General features: G+C 33.5%; 1 protein-coding gene across 2 annotated transcripts in view; it reads right to left on the bottom strand.

Moving 5' to 3' along the window:
- LOC113521007 (alpha-1,3-mannosyl-glycoprotein 4-beta-N-acetylglucosaminyltransferase A-like) overlaps positions 1 to 22,719 on the bottom strand; it is a 54,370-nt gene that overhangs the window by 12,338 nt on the left and 19,313 nt on the right. For both annotated transcript variants that reach the window (XM_026906444.3, XM_052895430.1), the window contains 3 exons: positions 21,566 to 21,705; positions 7,916 to 8,028; positions 5,181 to 5,286 (listed from right to left, as the gene is read on the bottom strand). In XM_026906444.3, coding sequence (XP_026762245.2) covers positions 5,181 to 5,286; positions 7,916 to 8,028; positions 21,566 to 21,705 — 359 coding nt within the window. The remainder of the gene's footprint in view (positions 1 to 5,180; positions 5,287 to 7,915; positions 8,029 to 21,565; positions 21,706 to 22,719) is intronic.

Raw genomic sequence — 22,719 nt, 5'->3', positions numbered from 1 at the left:
AGCTTGTTTGCCATTCTAAGTTGCACAAAAAAATCAAATCTTTACTCTTTATAATACTAGTATAGATGTACAGACATAATCAAGTTATAATTCAATTATATTAGTAAAATATATATAATAAATACTACTTGCAAAAACAAGGACAATTCTCAGCTTATTTTAAAATATTATATTGCATTCGAACAAAATCGAAGCAAAATCGAACAGCATAATTCCGGGGACAAAAGTCCCTCTCAATCATAAGTCAATGTAAGCAATAACAACAATGCCACTTGCACAAGGGACGACACGTACGACACACGTCAGAGATATTATTGTACAGCAGCGTTTCTCAAACTGGGAATTAGAATCCCATTGAGTTCCTGTTCAATATTACATGAGGGTCTTAATATGATGGGAGTAACTAATATATAACAATATTTATATATTGTAGTTACTACATCATTAATCTTTCAACTGTGTCATGCAAAATGGTGGAAAATCCACATCTGTGGCGTCCCGTGAGCGGACTTTACACAGACTAGGTATTGTTAGCGTATAGGTTTAAAAAACCTGATTTTTCCGAAATCTAATTGGAATTATACAAAATTCAGATTAGATTTGTATTCCAACTAGATACCTTATGTAATTTCTTACACTACACTCGACTTGAATTGCAATGCAACTGTTCTATGAGAAATAACATGGGGTCACCTATAAATTACCTTTTATTTTTCAATTATTAAAAAACTAAGAGACATTGCTGGATGTACAATTATATATTTTTTGTACAATATTATATACTTGATAAAATAAAAATAAAATGGCTTATGTTCCAATATTTTTTTTTTATACAGCACTTGTTTATAAACATGGACCAAAGAAGTCCCTCTTCAATTGACACTTAAGTGGGTCTCATATTTCATTAGTATTACGTACATTCTTGGCGTCAGGGACATGAGATGGTTTGTTTTCAATAATTTAAGCTTATCGCCAAGCTAGTTTTGACAAAACAGTATATATGACATTATTATCTATATGTCCGTTAAGCGGACGCGACACAGATGCACATTTTTTGACGCGACGCAGTTGAGAGGATATATTGTCCCAATCCCCTATATAATCATCGGTTATACAAAATTTAATATTTATTCTTTATATTGCAGTTTTAAATTACATTATTAATGCATTTATAAATGTTGTGAGCAAGGGTGGACTTATCTCTGACAGAGATCTCTTCCAGTCAACCCGATACAGTTGGAAAGCATGCAGTTAACGGGCAGCTAAAGTACAAGTATGTATTGGTTATACATAAACAAATATAAAGATAAACAGTTAAATGAAATATTAAAATATATAATAGAATATTACACAAATACTTATAATATAAATAATATTTAATAATATTTTTAATTTGTTGTCAAAGATTTCTTTTTTATATAATTTTTCTTTAATATACAGTCAGAAGTATAATTTTTCCTATTTTTTTGTATTCTAAATTATAATAAATTTTTTTTAATGGTTATGGTTATACATGGTTTATACATACATGGTTATATATGGTTATACAGGTATTATTTTCATAATTATATGAAACTAATACCTGTGTAAGAAAGTAGTAAGAAAACATTAGTGTTTTTCTGAAAAAAATCTTTTATTAACGTCTGAGCATTATTATTGACAATGTTGGTGTAGTTTTCAATAGTATTTGTTTGTTTAATTTTGTTTATATTTGTTTAATTTTATTTAATTTAGTATTGTCTAATTTTGTGTTTCGTTTACTTGTATTTTATTTTGTGCAAATTCTAGTGGCTACCATATTACTATTTAAGTATATAATTATGTATTATTTTAGCTGTTTTTTTTGCCATAAATAAATATAATATTCAAATGAAGAACTTGATCGAAAATAACTATATCTATAGTTACGTCATTTACTGTCAATTGTTTTACTTGTTTAGAAAAACTTACAGAAAACCTAATTGCTTCTCATGAACAAAAAAGTATTAATTACTTTGGTGCTTGTCTCTTTAAAGATGACATTTTTTTTAAAAATGACTCTTTAAAATCACCTCAGAACTGTAGTCAAGGCCTACAATCTTGATATCTTGCCTATTCAAGCTACCCACTCCTTTCACAACTGCTTTCCTTCTTTACTCGATCTTATCTTAGTTGTTTCTCCTCTTCTTGTCGTAAAGCATGGACAAAGTTCTGCTGATGCATTTTCTTGTAACGGTCTCATTTTATTCTCTTACCAAACCCGTTCCCCAAAATATAAACACAAAATCCTTATGCAGCGTAACTTTGGAGCTATAGATACTGATCACTTGCAGAAGGGCTTAATAGATCTGGACTGGACATCAGTACATAATGCTTCTGTTGATGGCCTAATTGCATTATTTAAAAGTCTCATCACTGTCTATGATCATCATGCATACATCTATCTAGTGCGTGATAGACACCTATCTACACCTTAGTTGACACAAGAGATTAAAACTATTCAGGCTCAAAAGATCATGGCCAAAACTAACATTTTTCAAAATTTATGGTGAAGAATTGACTAAAAGACGATAATTTTAAGATTATTTCTACGCTTTTTAAAGTACGAGTGAAACATCTTCGAATGAATTTTCTCCAGTAAATGTTATTTTAACACTTTTAACTTTGTTATTTATTAACCATCATCTTCTACCCTTATCCCAATCATTTGGGGTCGGGCGTAATATGATTTTATCCATGTTACAAAAAGATTTGGTTTTTAGTTTTACAACCGGCCGGATTGGTTTTTAGTTTTGTTATTTATTGACCAATTAAAAAAAAAATCAAACACTACTGTAGAGGGAAAGCTTTAAATTTTGTAGTGATGTTATTAGAAAATACTATAATAGACGCTGTATTTTAAAAAAAGTATACATTTTTTTTTGTTTTTCTCATATTTTATTATATATATATTTTTTAATAATAATTTAAAAAAGAAATTTACATATTTCAAAATTTAATTTATGCTTTTATTCTTTTGTTGGCCGCATAAATTAAAATCATACTAATTTTGTCCAAAATATAAAATGTCTGTGTGTATATAAATTTGTCTTTTATAAATTTATTCCAAATTATAGTTTACAGAAGTAGATTTATTATTTTGTTTAGAAATATAGGAAATATCTTTTTATAACATATCCAAATACGCTAATATAAAGCCAATTGTAAAATAATAATTATTTATTGAATTCCTCATTATTTGTCCGCCATTTTGAATAATAAGCGTAATTATGTATTCTAAATTCAAAAAATGTCTATTAAGCGCGTTGCCTCTAATGAATATGGTGTTGGTGAAATCCTTCCACTATTTCGATTTTTTTTAATACCACAAAGATTGTAAACAAGCGTATACACATCTTGTTTTCAAAATTTGCATTTATTTAAGCTTATAATTTTTTTCAATTAAATTTTTGTCTTTTAATGAGTCGGCACACAGAAACTTTGAGAAACAATGCAATAGTACAAAAAAATCCGTTTAGAGTACCCGGAGGACTGCGCCGTGAGAACTGACCCTGTTTGTGCAGGCTTTTATGCAATTTACAACGGTTTATTATTATGCAAACATATGGGTTTGTTCCCAACATACTGCATTTTATACATTAATACCTTTATTTGTTGTTTGCACATTACTGCAGCGGCCAGCAACTGAGGCATTGATAGACGATACGTGAGTCCATCAATGCCTAGTTGTGGCCAAGGCTTGTATAGTACTTTGCTCAAACAATGCGCGGAAATCAAAAACACAATTTTACTTTTTAAGTTCAATGACGAATAACGAACAATAATATTTTTCTCGTGCCATAATGTTCCTTTGTTTTTTTCAATAAACAGCTTTCTATTTGCAAGCCAGTTCGAAATTTAAATAAAACCTTTTATTAGTTACCTACTTGGTAGCCATGTTTCGAAGTCAAAGATCATTCCATTTTTAAATTACAGGACAGATATGAGTTTACATAGTAATTTATCTGGCCACAAAACACGACAGATATGGATTTTCATACAACTTTTGCCGGCCGCTGCCCGCACGTATCTGGCCAGTACGGCAATTTTGATTTATCTCGAAGAAGATTGTCAGAATAATGCTCACATTTCCAAGCGTGTTTGAGAAAAATATAATTGTGAGTAGATGATGTCTGTAGGAGACCATAATCATCATCAGCGTATCAGCCTTTAACTGCCCACCGCTGAACATAAGCCTCCCCCTTAAGGGGTTTTGTTAGTAGTGGCCACGCTTGGCAGTTGGATTAGCAACCAGCCTAACTAGCTTTGGAGATGTTTTGGACGCTGCTGCCCATCCCTCGCTCTCCCTTACTCGCCTCTTACGACACCCACGTGAAAGAAAGGCGTGGCTTATTCTATACCGGGACCAAGCATGTTTGAGAAAAATATCATACGACTCATAATCTAAATATATAAATTTATTTTAGCTATTGAAGTGTTTTATCTCTTTTCCGCTGAATTCCCAAAGAAGCAACACACTCCATTAGTTAAAATAGGTTTATAGGTGGTTTCATGTTTTATTCCCATACCTGTAACAAAAGGTTTTGTACTCACGTCGCCTGCATGGGTACCTCAGTCCCACTCGCGTGTTTGCCGTGAAACAACTGCGCTAGCACAACAGAATCCGAAATAAGGATATCCGCAGACGAACCAAGGTCATTAACACAGCCCAAAGGATAAGCAAGCTGAAGTGGCAATGGGCGGGTCACATAGCTCGATGGGGAAGAAAGGTTTTTGAGTGGCAACTCCTTACAGGCAAATTTAGTGTAGTACGATCCCCCACTAAATGGAGTGACGACGAAATGCATTGCAGGGAGTCAGTGGATGCAGGTGGCGTAGGACCGTTCCTTATGGCAGTATATGGGAGAGAGGGAGACTTTGTACAAAAGTCGATTCCTTGAGTACCTCTGTCACATTCGTGTTTCTACCGTGAAGCAGTTGTGTTAATAATACCTGAGTCCTCAGGAATGGCAACGCATGGAAAGCATAGGTAGTCGTACAAACGAGAACCCGGGATCCAACATAAGCGCCTCGAGGTACGCCGTGTGGTTTTTAGTGGGTACGAATCCCACACACCCCAGCTGCCCGCCCTCCGGCAGATGGGACGGTCTTGCTGAAGATTTTCCACACGAAATAAAAAAGGTAAGAGATAGATCACTCACCAGTCATATTCTTCAAAAGCGCCACTACTTCTGGTGACATTGTAGACGTGGAAACATCGTCCGCTGATGTTATGCCCCGGACATCTTCCCGACCTAGTAATTTCGCCTGAAATAAACGAACCACGATTACAATACAATCAACATCATCATCATTATCATCATATCAGCCTTTAACTGTCCACTGTACATAAGCTTCCCCTTTAGGGGAGTTGCCACACTTGGTAGGTGGATTAGCAACCGCAGTTAAGTGTTGGAGACGTTTTAAGTGGGACGTTGCTGTCCATCCGTCGTCCTTCTTTAGTTGCCTCTTACGACACCCATGGAAAAGGTAGGGGTGACCTATTCTATCCCGGGACCACATGGCTACACTTATAATTTTAGAAAAAAAAACCTAAATTAATGCCATAATTACACAATCGCCATAGGGTAGTAACCTTCTCCTTGGGGTAGTTTCCACTACCCCAATGAGAAGGTTTATGTTCAGCTGTGGACAGTTAAAAGCTTATAAGATGGTGAATTATATTAAGAGTAAAAATGACTTTGCTTGTTACCACTTGTTTTTTATGGGTGAAAATGGAATGGTAACCCCGCCTGCGCTAACGGGATACGCTGGCGGAGCACCAGTGAAGGGTGATAGATGAGAACAAAAACAGGCCAGTTAGCCCATCATGATGAATTCATCAGGAATTAACCATGATAGTTTCCAGGAGGAACCATGACCTGGTTAGGTATATTGCTAGCAATGGGATTTTTAGTCTCCATTACTAACAACCTCTTTTCCCCCCGCTTGTTACCACTTAGCACCTCAACGGTTAAACCAATCACTATAAAATTCGGAATGCATGTACTATATGGGCTGGGAAAAAGACGGGCTTACCACTGTTAGTAAACATATCCTATATTCGAGGTGTTTATAAAATTGTCCTTGTGTTGACCACGTGATAGCTATTTAGCACCTGCTGTGGAAAAATGTATTGTCACGCCACTACGCTAGATACAAAATCAAGCACCTTGGTTATTAGAAATATTTTGTTTAATTACCGTGATTGGTAAATAAACCTAATCAAATAACGAATGATATGGACTTCCCCAAGATAACACTAACTTCAATAGAATACTTATGTTATCGTAAACCATGGAAAACATTTTATTTCGTATTTAACATTAAACCTACCGACATTTCATAATACCTAATCCTACCATGAGCGTCAAATGACCGCTTTAAAATAATGTATGTATATTAATATAGGAAGAGATTTTAGCCAATTGGATAGTAAACAAGTAAATTATAGTTAGTTGTAAATATTGAAAAATGGCTTGTATGTATATTACAGGACAAGTCAATGAGTTACATGGTGATACAGCAACGTTATACATAAAAAATGGTCAATTGACCGCGCTTGGTAGGTTTAGTGTTAAGAGCTGTGCTCTTGCCGGTTGGGCTCTTAAAACTTATTACGATTTTCAGCGAGTCTCTTCACCTCTTTATATGACACGATACCTATTTTTTCCCTGATATACCTGATGTAATTATGCCTTGGTCTCCTTCTTACTATATATATATATATATATATATATATATAGCCTACTTTGCAGTTTTTATACGTGAAAAACATTTTTGCAATCGCTTGAGTAGTGTTTGAGTTTATTTTTTTTATTTTATCTTTATTTGGTCTCCTAGCAATTGTTACACTGATAAGATTTAATATTAAAATTACTGTCTATTTATACTTAGTGTACAATCATTTTAAAGGAAACACAGCATGCTAATTAACAAATAAACTATAATATGGCATAACAAACTCTTGAAGTATTTGACATTGGTATTGTTTTTTAGATTCAGTAGATGATTGCTTCACATAAGTTTTTTAGCTATTTAAATTAACTGCAATGCTTTCCTATAGAAATCCCCTTCTGTATCGAAGTGAATATCCAAGTGTTGCTTGCAATCATTCAACAGCTTGCAAAGACGTGGTACAGTTTACCCATTATTATAGCGTTTTCTCCACTTCAGTTGTCCCTAAGGGTAAAAGGGGGAGGCCCCCATCTTTTTCCACTTCTCCTTATCTGTAGCAATATTTGTCCAATTTTTTCCTACTGTCTTTATGTCATCAGCCCATCTCTTTTTTTGCCTTCCAACACTTCTTTTTCCTGCTGGACCTCGCCATTTTGTTGTTTGGAGAGTCCACCTTTTCTCTTTGTACCTCACTATATGACTAGATAAATATATATACATATGGTATAAGTGCATAGAATTATCATGTACAATTGATTAAAAGATGTGATTTCAGTCTTCTCTCGAAGGAAGTAATGGAAGGACTATCCCGTATGTCAGCAGGTAGCCTGTTCCACAGTTGCGCAGCGCGAAATGTAAAAGAGTTTCACATTTCGTGCTGCGCAACATTCGTGGACACTCATTATTATACATGGTTTCTTTCATACATGTGCTTATATTACTTGCATACACCCACTCTAACTTGTCTGCCTCGCTTTGGAATCATAATTTATGTTTGTATAAATAAAATCCGTTATTGGCTGTATTCATAAGACACTTAGCATGAAAGGTATTTTTTAAGAGCTTTGGATTTTTGTATAAAATAAAAAAAAAAAACCTCCTAAGGGAGAGGTTTATGTTCAGCAGTGGACAGTTAAAGGCTGATGATGATCACTAAATAACAAATCGAAACTCAATCAATCAATTAAACAATTTTGTATTTTTACTACATATTACTTACCTGTAAGGTAATGACGTCCTCCTGCCGCGTCCGGTACTGCGACTCCAGAAAGTCAAGGTTTGCTCGGATCTCGGTAAGCTGCTGCTCCATTTTGTTCTCGCAAGGAAGCTGGACTGGAAACAAGGAGAAACAAATTTCAATAACAATACATTTCTTACAATACTTAGAATGGTAAACAAGCTGACGGACCAGCTGATGGAAAGTGGTAACCGTCGCCTATAGACATGAACAATACCATGGACATAACTAGGTATACTGTAATGGCCACGAAACTGTTTATACTATAGTATTGTGGCATGTGGTCCCGGTATAGATTGAGATAGTGGTCCGGGCCACGTCTTTTCTTCCCGTGGGTGTCGTAAGAGGCGATTAAGGGAACCTAATGGTCGAATAATAGACAGCAGCGTCAGCGTAAAGTTGCATAAAAAATTTACTATATCCCTATACTGTTAGAAAATAGCAGATAGACAAATAGGTATGTCTTACTTATCTCAGGTTTAATTTAAACACGCCAGGTACATACATTTTTTGCATATTCATGAATTTCCAATACGTAGACATGGCCCTTCATAACTTATCAACGTCAAAGTGAAATAACTGGCGAGATGTATTATATTTAGATAAGTAAATATACAACAATAAAATAGCATTATTTGAACATAATTACCGATAACGTAAGAGTAAAGCTAGACTGCCTCCCTTTATGTGGTTTTTTCTTTAATGGATAATACCTGGCTGGCGGGGTACCAGTGAGGGATGATAGATGAGAAAGAAAAGGCAGGTCAGTTAGCCTATCACGATGAACACACTTGGAACTTAGAACGATGGTGCTACGACGACGGTGTCGGAAGGTAGAAATGTTTTAAAAACATAACTAGATTTCAATTAAGAGGTGTCTTTTTACGGCGCATGGAAAGTGGTATGGCCAATATATCGATTTACATACATACAAAAAACATACAACCGTTTTTATTACAAACTACTTAAAAATACGCACTAGCTGTATAGGAAAAGGAACAAAAAATTACCTGTTCAACATTGTAATTTAATCGATCAATTTACGATTTCGAATCGATTAATTATATAATTATGATAATGATTGATTTAGGATGCGTATGGTCTTGACCAACAAACACCATTTAGGGAACACGATGACTACGTATAATGTATACATACATACATACATATCTGTCACGCCCGTGTCCCATTAGGGTAGGCAGAAACAGTGGAACGCCAAATGCTTCGATTCAATCAAACCTCTTTCGCTTCTTCCACATTCATCAATCCTTTACGTATAAGGTATATAAGCATGTCTCATTGTATCTCACTGTGATGAATTGTGAAGAGGAAATAAATCTATTTATTTATTTATTATTTTATTATATATATATATATATATATATATATATATATATATATATATATTTACAAGTATCACATCTCCATATTTAGAAATAATAGAGTTTTCAACGTACCTCTGATCGAGATCGATGAGAGATCGCTCTTAGCGATAAGGTCGCCCATTGTTTTCTCATTGTGATTATTTCTTGTAATTGTTTATATTTATAATAAGTTTACTATTGTAATCTTTTGGAGGAAACAATAAAGAGTATCTATCTATCTATCTTGATACTATTTACCTATAAATCCCGATTGTGTATTTAAAATATATGTAAACAACGCGAAAGTTTAAAATTAACTGATTTACCTGCTACATAAACGAGAAAGGTAAACCAGTCTATGTCCACTCTCACTGTCAATGTATGTTAAAAATACAATTTCCCATTACCAAATCAGCATGGTGTACGTTACCTGTCACTGCCATGAGAGTCTGTTTTATTTGAGAACTGTCATTTCCATGACAGTATGTCGTATACACGTTGGACTGTAATCTGGTCTTTACAAATGTATTATGTAGTAAGCTAAGATTCTGAAATTTTTGGTTGTAACTGTACCAAAAATAAAAAAAATCACTCGTCATTTGCACAAGTATAATAAATCTGTAGAGAGGTCAATTCTGTACATGAAATATATTTCCAATACAACTATCAGCGGGAGATTAGTGATCGATACTGATGCCAAAAATGCAATCAGTAAAATTTTTGTCTGTCTGTCTGTATGTTCGATATAGAAACAAAAACTACTCTACTCGACGGATTTTAACAAAACTTGATACAATTATTCTTCATACTTCTAGGCAGGTTATAGTATACTTTTCATCACGCTACGATCAATAGGAGTAGAACAGTGAAGGGAAATGTGTCTGTTACATCAAAACCACTGAACCGCGAGGAGGGACATAGGTTACTTATTTTACGAAAAACGACGTAAACGCGGACGAAGTCGCCGGGAACAGCTAGTCTTGCTAATATATAATGAAATTGTCACTGTCACAGACGATGACTGTATGATATATATATATATATATATATATATATATATATATATATATATATATATATATATATATATATATATATATATATATATATATATATATATATATGTTTTGTAAACAGTAAAACAGTACTTTTTTGCAATTTGTTTTTAATTTTGTTTAACTGTCCATTTGTACGTTTCCTATATTCACAATTGTCTTCTTGGAGGTCTCATTTAAAATCTAATATATGTTTTATTTTGATACGCCATTTGGCCTATTTTTATAGTTTTCTATTTATGTAATCCACGTGTACAAAGCAGTGAGTAAAAACCTAGTTCATTAACTAGTTTTATACAAGTTAAAACAATAATATTGATAGCAATACAAAACAAAACTTTGTACAAAAGTCGATTGCTTGGGCACCTCTGTCCCATTCGTGTTTCAACCGTGAAGCAGTTGTGTTTGCATGACTGTGTTTCGGTTTGAAGGGTGGGATATAGCGTGAATTTACTGGGTACAGAGGAATAACACCTGAGTCCTCAGGAATGACAACGCATGGGGGGTATCATGGGCGAAACAGTATACTCTGATATGTACATGGTACTGCTCGTGTCTATAGGCGACGGTTACCATTTTCCATCAGGTGGGCCGTCAGCTTGTTTGCCATTCTAAGTTATATATATATATATATATATATATATATATATATATATATATTGCCATATAGTTATTAGCAATTGTTATTATACAGTTGCATTTGTTTTAAACAATAACACAATGTCCCAGGTGGAATAGTTCTGAACGAGGTAAACAGATCTTTGCAAATAATAACATTATCTTAAACTTGATTATTATGGAAGTACCAAACTATGTAAAACTATACAAGTATATAAGTAATCTATTAAATATTGTTTGAGGGCAAGTTCAAGTTCTGGAGAAGACTGACACATCGCCTGTACGTGACGGTTCTTTTTTATACAACTTAGAATGGCAAACAAGCTGACGGCCCACCTGATGGAAAGTGGTAACCGTCGCCTATAGACATGAGCGGTACCATGGACATAACAGAGTATACTGTTTCGCCCATGATACTCCCCATGCGTTGCCATTCCTGGGGACTCAGGTGTTATTCCTCTGTACCCAGTAAATTCACGCCATATCCCACCCTTCAAACCGAAACACAGCCATGTAAACACAACTGCTTCACGGTTGAAACACGAATGGGACAGAGGTACCCATGCAATCGACTTTTGTACAAAGTCTCCCTCTGGTGAAACAGTAATGTGTCATTGGCAAAAAGATGAGAATGTGACAATAACATTACGTAGGCAAAATACCCTAATATCGGGGTGAATGGCACTAAATAAGAAAACTGGCCAATAGGCCATTTTAGTATAATCTTTTTTGTTTTTTTTTTTTTATTTAGTTTAGTACTAATAGACTTTTGATTAGATTTTTTTTTTATTTTTATTTGCGACTATGTTAATTTTTATATGTACCAATGTATTGATTGTTACATTTTTTTTTCGAATACATTTATTCAAAATATTCTTTGTTACATAAGTTTCAGAGACGTTTCCTCCCACGAACACTCAGGTTGTGGAATGAGCTCCCTGCCGAGGTTTTCCCAAGAGACTACAGCATGGGATTCTTCAAAAGGGGGGTAAAGAGGTTTCTTCAGGGTTGGCAACGCACGCGTAATACCTCTAGTATTGCAGGTGTTCATAGGCACTGGTAACCGCTTACCATCAGGTGGGCCGTATGCTTGTTTGCCACCTCAGTGGTATAAAAAAAAGTTGATAATTATTGTTTCTTTTTTATTTATTTAGCATTAGTACTTATAGACTTTTGATTAGTTCTTTTTTTTTAATAAATTTATTTTTATTTGTGACTGTTCATTTTTATAACAATATATTGATTTTTACATTTTTACCCCAATATAGTTGTTAAAAATGAAACTTTTTAGATAAGTTGATAAATAGTATTATTTTTTTAAAAAGAAAATTAAAGGCAAACAAATAATAACAAAATATATACACACAAATATATCACGTCAATAGACGGAATTATTATTGAAATTAATATATATATATATATATATATATATATATATATATATATATATATATATATATATATATATATATATATATATTAATTAAAATCAGCACATATATAAACAACAGTTTACGTGTATATATAATAACTTCACGACGAGTTAAATAAATAGGTTGGACGACTTAAAAAAAAATATTTGTTGTTAAGCCAAATCTACTTGTACATATGTATTATGTGTCTAAACTTTTTGGGTGGAAATGGAGTTCCTATAAATTTCCTTTATTTTCTACTTTATGGGGACAAAACCAGTTATTCAAAAGCGATATTCATAAAAATTCAATGGAAGTCTATGAGACCTGTATATATATCCTTTTAGATAAAAAAGAATTTCCAAATCGGTTTAGAACAGACGGAGTTATGAGGTAACAAACATAAAAAATATATATTCGAATCGACAACCTGCTTCACGCGCATATTAATATAAATATAAGCTATTGTTAATAAAAATATAACTTAATTTGGAATAAGTAAAAATAAAATTAAATTAAGAAGGTATCATAATAAAAAAAGAAAATAAAAAAATAAAGAATCGACTGTTAGGCGGAACGAAGTTCGCCGGGTCAACTAGTTAGTATAATATAACCTTGTTGCGCATGCATACTACGTTCATACCAATAGTTGCGACAGTGGCACGCTTCTATCTACGCACATCGGGTCACTGACCGATTTAACGAAAGATATACGAAAAAAAAAATACTTTATACGGAATAACATTCAGTACTGGGGGGAAAGGGATTGTTAGCAATGGAGTTCGACATTGCTAGCAATATGCCCTATCAAGTCGACCTCCACGTGGTTCCCCCTGGAAACCATCGTGAACAATTCTTGTTGAATTCGTCACGATGGGCTAACTGACCTGCTTCATCCTCACCTATCATCCCTCACTGGTGCCCCGCCGATGTACACCAATAGTGCGGGTGGGGTCACCATTCCATTATCACCCATTAAAAGAAACATCCAGTACTGAACTTAGGGGCCTTTTTCAATGGATGATAATGGAATTGTAACCCCTGCGCTATCGGTATACACCGGCGGGGCACCAGTGAGGAATGATAAGTGAAAACGAAAGACAGGGCCTCTAGACAAGTGGCAAGCGAATTCGTCGATGGAATCGACATCGCCAGCGAGTCCGTGAGATAGAATGAGATAGCAACGCCAGGTGACTCATTCCAACGACGATGAATTCGCTTGCCACTTGTCTGGAGGCCCAGGTCAGTTAGCCCATCGTGATAAATACACCTGGAATTCAGCACCACGATTTCCAAGGGGAAGTACATGGAGGTCGACCTGTCAGGGTATATTGCTAGCGATGAGACTGGTAGTTCGCATTACTAACAATCCCTTCCCCCCTGAACTCAGGGGCCGTGTGGTCCCGGCATAGAATAGCCCTCTCCTTTCCAGTGGGTGTCGTGAGAGATGACTAATGGAACTTAAAGGTTGGGAGGTGGGCAACAGTGACCCTTTTAATGATCTTATTTGCATGTATTTTTTTTATTAGTAAAATAAATCAAGGTGATATAATTCATGTTCAAAATTAAAGGAAAAAATAGTTAAAACAATAAATTTGACAGCTATGTTTTTTTTTCTGCAATGGACATTAAAAAGGTATCCAGACACGATCAACTTAAAGTAAACTTGTTTCTTTAAATATTTTTGGGCATTCAATGTTATGATGGAAATTTCCACCATTATGCAAAGAAGGGTTAAAACATTTCCAAAACCTAACTGTAGTTGGCGACCCGCTTGCCAAAATTAGCAACTACTAGAAAAATGATCAACATCAGTTTAGAAGTTTAATTGTCAAATTAAAATAACTGGTTTTGGCACAATTGAAACCGGTTTATTATTTGTAGAACAAAATCTTTAATTATTGTCGTGAATTTTAAAATGCTTTTGTAGTTTTAGTAATATACTATTTTGCTAGGATTTTTTTTTTTGTTTGAAACTATGTTAATAAATACTAATACTAGTTTTATGAAATAGATATCATTTAATAACATACAATTCACTTGAATTTTCAATGCGAAATTGTGTTTATTATGGATCCAAATACAATTTACTACGCAATAAGTAGTACATATCTTATTCACAATGTTTCTGGTATATAAATTTCATTTCATTTTACCATGTTCCTTAACGCTCTCTCCGAAACTGCTATATAAAATTTTGAATATAATAACTCTGTTATTCTATATATATATATATATATATATATATATATATATATATATATATATATATATATATATATATATATATATATATATATATATATATATATATACTAATAATTAATATTTACCTAAACAAAGTATATAATGGACATATTTAATCTTTCTTAACTGACCTTAAATAAGAGTTTTTTTTTAACATCTCTATAAATTATTGATACCCATTAATTTCTCTCTTTTTCTGATTAGGGAAAGAAGATAAAACTTTATATGAGAATTCAGTTCAGGGTACGATACCTAAAGAAGATAAAAGACTTCTAAAAATTAAAAAAAAAAACAATAAAAAAATCCATTATACTAATTAATTCTGCTTGGCGCTTGCTCAAGAGTCAAGAACCTACATACGTATTTAGTCAATGAGGACAAACATATTCTAACGGACAGTGTGTTACTAGTAGGGTGCGCACGCGCACCTATCTCGTTTTGGACTCTGTAAAAGTAGTATACAATCAAATATGTCTTAACACATATCTTATTCACAATGTTTCTGGTAAATAAATTTCATTTCATTTTACCATGTTCCTTAACGCTCTCTCCGAAACTGCTATATAAAATTTTGAATACAATAACTCTGTTATTATATATATATATACAAACAATTACAAGAAATAATCATAATGAGAAAACAATGGGCAACCTTAACGCTAAAAGCGATTTCTTCCAGGCAACCTTTGGATGGAGAGGAGTAATTACAAATAGTTTGATCGGAGGCACGATGAAAATTCCGTCATTTTTAAATATGGAGAAGTAATACATGTAATATAAATATACATCCCTATCTCATATATATATATATATATATATATATATATATATATATATATATATATATATATATATATATATATATATATATATATAGTTACGTGCATATAAACACCTACACAAATACATGAAAACATATAAAAACTGCTTACATGTACACATAAAATAAAATGTTATAAAATTTTTAGATATTTGAAGAAATAAAGTAAAATAAATAAATTAATTTAATAAATATTTTACATAATCCTTTACGATACAAATTGTCTGCTTCTAAACGATGTCTGATAGAAAATGCTACTCGTATGTTTTTTGAACTATAAACTCTGTCTTTTGAACCGTGCACTACGACTCATCAATATTAATTTAGCCAAAACCATGTCCCATTGATGTACAAATTGATTAAAACTTACACTAACATTCTCTTCTCTCTCTCTTTTCATTTAAGAGTATCCTCTTGTCGGTGCAACCAATTCATGCATCTTCCTCCAGCCAGCTCTATCCCAGGCCATATCCTTGACCTCCCTATACGACGTGACACCTAGTGTTTCCTTTGTCTGTTCCATGTAGTTAATCCTCGGTCTACCTCTTCCTTTTTTGCCCTCTGTTTTTCCTTCTACTATGCTCTTAAAAATCGTCATGTCGTAGAAAAATTCTATTTTTATTGAACATATTCGAAAAATATATAAAACGCTTTTTAATAATTCCTTTGTCTATAAAAAGCTATTTTATCAGCGAGTAAAATGGTCTTTATTTTGTTTAAACAAACCAGGACGAATCCGGGGCGGGTTGCTAGTAAATAAATATTTCAAGACGAGCCCGTGCCGTTTAAATTGTATACCGATGGTTTATTTGTAAAAACAAATCTCCAGACCCTTGACAGTGGGACGATCACGTTTGCAAATAAATCAAGAAGTCATTGGACACAATTTGTTTTACTTTGTCAAGTGACTGTTTAACAGTTTTCATTAATTAGGTAAACAAAATACATTGATTATTAAAATTTCGTGTTTCTACCGTGAAGCAGTTGTGTTTGCATGGCTCTATTTCGGTTTGAAGGGTGGGATATGGCAGTGAATTTACAGGGTACAAAGGAATAACATCTGAGCCTGAACAAAGCCTGAGCAAAGGACGCTTCCTTTTTAAATATGCCTGTAATTTAAATTTTACACTGTATTCCCAACACGTTAAAGTTTATATTAAAAACCATAACTGTCAACTAACGTCAAATGCTAATCAAATGCCCGTTAAATATGTATCGTAGGGCGCATTGCATATCCTCAGAATAAAATTTGAAAAACAATAGACTCACTTTCCTGAGAACTACACTTTAGAAAAACAACTTACAATAACACTAGCGACCCGTCCCGGCTTCGCACGGGTGGAAATTTTAACAACATTTTAAAAAGTGATTATTGTGACATAACAATAATAGTTGAACATATAGTATCGCAAAGTTTTTTGTAGTTATTGATATTTTCTTCAATATTGTAGAACATACTTTTGTTCTATCACCAATAGTTTCCGCATCGCACGCGACGAAAGATATTTTATAGCGTTTTGTTTTACACTTTGAGTTACGTTACTAAAGTTTTAGTAAGGATCACTAATCTTTTCTAGCAATAAATATAGCCTGTGTTACTCAGGGTCAATGTAGCTTTCTAATGGTGAAAGAATTTTTTAAATCGGCAAAGTAGTTTTTGAGTTTTTTCATTATAAATATACATACATTAGTGTAGATGTAGATTAAGCTGACGTGTATCCGTTGTTGTTTAACAAATAATCCAATATTCTCGACGAGATCGTGTGGTTTATAAATAGTTAATCGTTAACATATTTATAAAAAAGGGGGGGGGGAAGGGATTGTTAGTAATGGAGACTAAGAATCCCATTGCTAGCAATATACCCAACCAGGTCGACGTCCTCGCGGTTTCCCCTGGAAACTATCATGATTAATTCCAGACGAATTCATCATGATGGGCTAACTGGCCTGTTTTCATCTATCACCCTTCACTGGTGCCCCGCCAGCGTATCCCGTTAGCGCAGGCGGGGTTACTATTCCATTTTCATCCAATAAAAAAAAATTATAAAGGGCGTTTATCTAAAATGTATTATTGTAAAATGTAATGCACGTTTACATATACGTTTACATTATGTTTACACAATTCAAATTTGACACTGTTTAAATTTAATTTGAATTGTATATGTATATATAAAAGTAACAGACCTACAAACAACATACATATGTTAGGCAGATCTATTTTGTTGTTTTTAAAAAACAATTTAAGATTGTTGTGTATAGACCTACATAGAAATAGATGTAATATATTTATATTATATTCACAACTCGTTTCTTTTTTAATAAAACAGCCCATGTTACTGTCGTATAATGCAACTGTTTATAGGTGAAAACATTTTTTTTTATACAACCTAGAATGGCAAACAAGCTGACAGCCCACCTGATGGAAAGTGGTAACCGTCACCTATAGACATAAGCAGTACCATGGACATAATAGAGTATACTGTTTCGCCCATGATACCCCCTATGCAATGTATTCCTGAGGACTCAGGTGTTATTCCTCTGTACCCTGTAAATTCACGCCATATCCCACCCTTCAAACCGAAATACAGGGGGGAAAGGGATTGTTAGTAATGGAGACTAAAAATCCCATTGCTAGCAATATACCCAACAAGGTCGACCTCCTCGCGGTTCCCCCTGGAAACCATCATGGTTAATTCCTGATGAATTCATCATGATGGGCTAACTGGCCTGTTTTCATTCTCATCGATCACCCTTCACTGGTGCTCCGTCAGCGTATCCCGTTAGCGCAGGCGGGGTTACCATTCCATCTTCATCCAATAAAAAAAAACGAAACACAGCCATGCAAACACAACTGCTTCACGGTAGAAACACGAATGTGACAGAGGTACCTAAGCAATCGACTTTTGTACAAAGTCTCCCTCTGGTAAAATTCTTAACAACAGTTTAGTTATTTTTTTTATATTCTATGGTTTCGGAGATTAGTGTGTACGAATGTTGTGACATGGAATTTATATATAAGATTTCGTGATTTTCAACTATAAAGTAGTAAGTAGTTCAAATAATCCGCAAATGATTTTTTTAAGTAACTTAACATAGCAAAGAAGTTATCGATTTGATAAAAAGTGACAATCCTCGCATATATAGGAAGACATGAATTAGATACTGTTGTAAATAGCAGGATGCAGTAATAAAACATATATGTATTTGTGATACAAAATAAAAAGTGTAGTAAAAAAAAATACGAGACATGTCTTATAAAAATCTGACTTAGAACAAACTTAAAAATAATACATTGTTCTAAAAAAACCTCAGTGTCAACAGCCAGTATTAAAACTTCAACGGATACACTATACATACATAGACACTATATGTATATATATATATATATATATATTAATATATATATTTTAAAAATTATATATATATATATATATATATATATATATATATATTAGCTACCAACTAAAATAGATTGACAGTTTCCCAATACGCTCCCTTTATTTAACTATGTTAAATATATTTATTTATTTTTATTTATTTATTTAACACTTTATTGCACCAACATAACATGATTTGTTAAACAATTTTCAATACGTATAGTGTAGTACAAATGCGCGGTCTTATTGCTAAGCAATCTCTTCCAAACAACCTTTGGGTAGAAGGAATTAAAGCATAAATAGGTAGGTGGCGCGTTAAAAGAAATAGATTTGTAAAAAATAATATCTGTGACAGCATAGTCATATACACATACATAAATAAACACATACATCCAAACATATACATATATATACATACACATATAAATATATATGTATACATATACATATATACGCATAAATACATACAAATATACCATACTAATACACATATATAATAACACACATAAAACTGGAAATACGTAGGACTAAGTGATTATAAGGATAGGTAGTGGGATTTAACTAAGTTTTTAAAAATGGGCAACGATTGAGCGCACCGTAATTAATTAAAAATATTATAAAATATAATTAATTAATCAATTTCAAAATATAATTTATTGCGATTTATTGCGGTGTTCGATAAATTTCCCAGTCAATATGTCCAAGTTCGGATACTAGTTTATAATACCGTTAAGCAGAGTTAATGCCAGTAGAAGAGGGGAGTGCATCTTCCCCATGGGACATGGGAAAAACCCCTTCGACGTGCCCGAGCATAATTAGTGGGCGCTCAAATGGATATAGATACCAGGATGCCCCCTTTACATTTACACGCTTTTAAAACTCAATTAAAGCCATCTTTCGTTTTACTTTAGTGAGAAAATAATCCGAAAATAATATATTATTTTTCAATTTTAATTGAATTTACAGGGTGCAGAGGAATAACACCTGAGTCCTCAGGAATGGCAACGCATGGGTGGTATCATGGGCGAAACAGTATAATCTGTTATGTCTATGGTACTGCTCATGTCTATAGGCGACGGTTACCACTTTCCATCAGGTGGGCCGTCAGCTTGTTTGCCATTCTAAGTTGTATATAAAAAAAACCGACTCAAAATGGACTCATTTCGGTTGTATTTTACGGAAGACTTGTATTCTTGTGTGTATCTTGTATTCTTCTGTCATGTATGTAATGAATAAACTCAAAAACTACCGATTTCAAAAATTCTTTCACCATTAGAAAGCTACATTCACCCTGAATAACATAGGCTATATTTATTGCTAGAAAAGATTAGGGATCCTTACTAAAACTTTAGTAACGTAACTCAAGGTGTAAGAAAAATGCTATTAAATATCATTCGTCGCGTGCGCTGCGGAAACTGTTGGTGATAGAACAAAGGTATGTTCTACAATATTGCAGCGTCTCTTTTAAAACATCTCTAGAGCCTGACTACGGTTGCCAACCCGGCTACCAAGAGTGGCAGCTACTGGCAAAACACCCCTGGGAGTTTATGGGAAGGCTTATGTTCAGCAGTGGACAGTTAAAGGCTGAAATAGTTATATATATATATATATATACACAGTGACGCAGTTACCTTCACGTATTACTATTTGCGAAGGGCCATTCTAGATCATACAATGTGTGCAGTACATTGTACTAACATGTTTATTATGAATTATGTAAACGCAATTAGACAGCTCCAATGTAGTGTGATTTTATGGTTATATTTACTTGTATATTACTTACTAGCTAACCCGACAGATGTCGCTCTGTAAAAACACATGTTTGACGTCAAGCATTTGATTGAAATGATCGAACCGGCAACCGTATAAACAGTTTCTATGGGAAATAGAGATGTTTTAGTTTTCTTTTTTATATCATTTTTGCGTGCAATTTTTCCTCGGAATGTAATGGATTTTAAAAAAAGAAAATTTACCGACTTGCTCTAGACATTTTCGAGATGTGCGCTTAATTTTCTGTTTTTTAAATTCTAAAACTCTGGATAAGGAAACGGAATTCTCGCATGTCTGTCTGTCTGTCCGTCTGGCCAATTTGTTCTGAAAACTACTAGATCAATTGAGTTAAAATTTTGTATATCGATGATCCAACCAAAGACCAGTGTAAATAATTAACGTAACGTAACGGTGAAAGACGTAAATAAATGAATATCAAATATGGCGACCACTATTGTGGGGTAAATGTTTAAAATAAAAATATAGTGTAATATATCAAATGCAAAGGCTTACAAGAATCTAATATATATATATATATATATATATATATATATATATATCATCTCTGCTCTCATCCTCATCCATCCAACATTAACAATTTAAACAACAACACAAAATAGGAAAACTAGTTTACATGACAGAAAAACCTATAAATCTGTGACATTCAAAGTTACATTTTTTTTATGGGTGAAAATGGTATGGTAACCCCGCCTGCGCTAACGGGATACGCTGGCGGATGATCGATGAGAATGAAAACAGGCCAGTTAGTCCATCATGATGAATTCATCAGGAATTAACCATAATAGTTTCCAGGGAGAACCCGAGGAGGAGGAGAGGTATAATGATAAAGGACGTGACCCAACAGTATGCCTTCAACGCTTCATTCACTGGAGTGTCACTTCCACCAAGATATTCATCCTTATATCCTTGTAATTGTAATATTAAATTTAATAAAACAATAATACTTACCGTTCGATAAACTGAAGACAAACAGGGAGAGTACTAGAAGAGACAAGAACACCAGGCAAATGGTGAACCGCTTACGGGGGCCGCATGCGCAGTTGCCCATCGCGCGGGACACACACCCGGTGGCGTGACTCATTGTGCGTCTGTTAACAGAGAAAAATTATCATCAAAAACTGCCCAGCCGTGAACACTGCGCGAACTACAATATGGAAAAGCAAGAGGTACTTTAATCAATGAATCAATGGAATTGAACATAAATTTAACGTATTTACAAAACAAAAACTATTAACAGATATTCTGTTTCAATGAAACTTAATTAAAAATACCGACAAAAAATCAACAGTTTATATTACAAATAGAAAATCGATTAGTCGATTAGATTAATCGATTAAACGATTCGATTTGTTACTAATATCGATTAGAGAGTACTTTTGTGTTATAGAAATATACTTAAACTTTAATGCACAGTAAAATTCTATTGTATGTACATTTGGCTAACTCTACCAGTCAACCATTGGGCAAACCTAGAAATACATAGGCGGTGCATTTTTGAATAGAGGAAAGGAAAGCAATCCTTGATAAATTCATAAATAAATAAATAAAATATTAAATAATAAAATATAAAACAACTGTAATAGAAGAGCCAATAGGTAGTAATCTATAACTCAAACAGAGTAACCAGTATAGTAATAGTGTTTTGTTCAAGCTCACTCTCCAAAAATATGCGTACACAATACATAACATTTCATTTTCATTTAAGAGTTTCCTCTTGTCGGTGCAACCAATTCGTGCCATATCCTTTATCTCCCTATACGACGTGACGCCTAGTGTTTCCTTTATCTGTCCCATGTAGTTAATCCTCGGTCGGACAATATATAACACTTTCTGTTAAATGAAGAATTTACGTCAAAAACAAAATGACCAAACATTTATAATTATTGTCTATAATTACTCCTCTCCATCCAAAGGTTGCCTGGAAGAGATCGCTCTTAGCGATAAGCTCGCCCATTGTTCTCTCATTGTGATTATTTCTTGTAATTGTTTATATTTATAATAAGTTTACTATTGTAATCTTTTGGACGAAACAATAAAGAGTATCTATCTATCTATCCATAAGTTACTATATTTTAGACGTTTGACGTTATTATAAATCATCA

This window comes from Galleria mellonella, unplaced genomic scaffold (assembly GCF_026898425.1).
Source record: "Galleria mellonella isolate WM207_F2 unplaced genomic scaffold, CSIRO_AGI_GalMel_v1 utg28, whole genome shotgun sequence".
Lineage (NCBI taxonomy): Eukaryota > Metazoa > Arthropoda > Insecta > Lepidoptera > Pyralidae > Galleria > Galleria mellonella.
The sequence above is the reverse complement of the archived record's forward strand: the minus strand, read 5'-3'. Positions and strand labels throughout refer to the sequence as shown.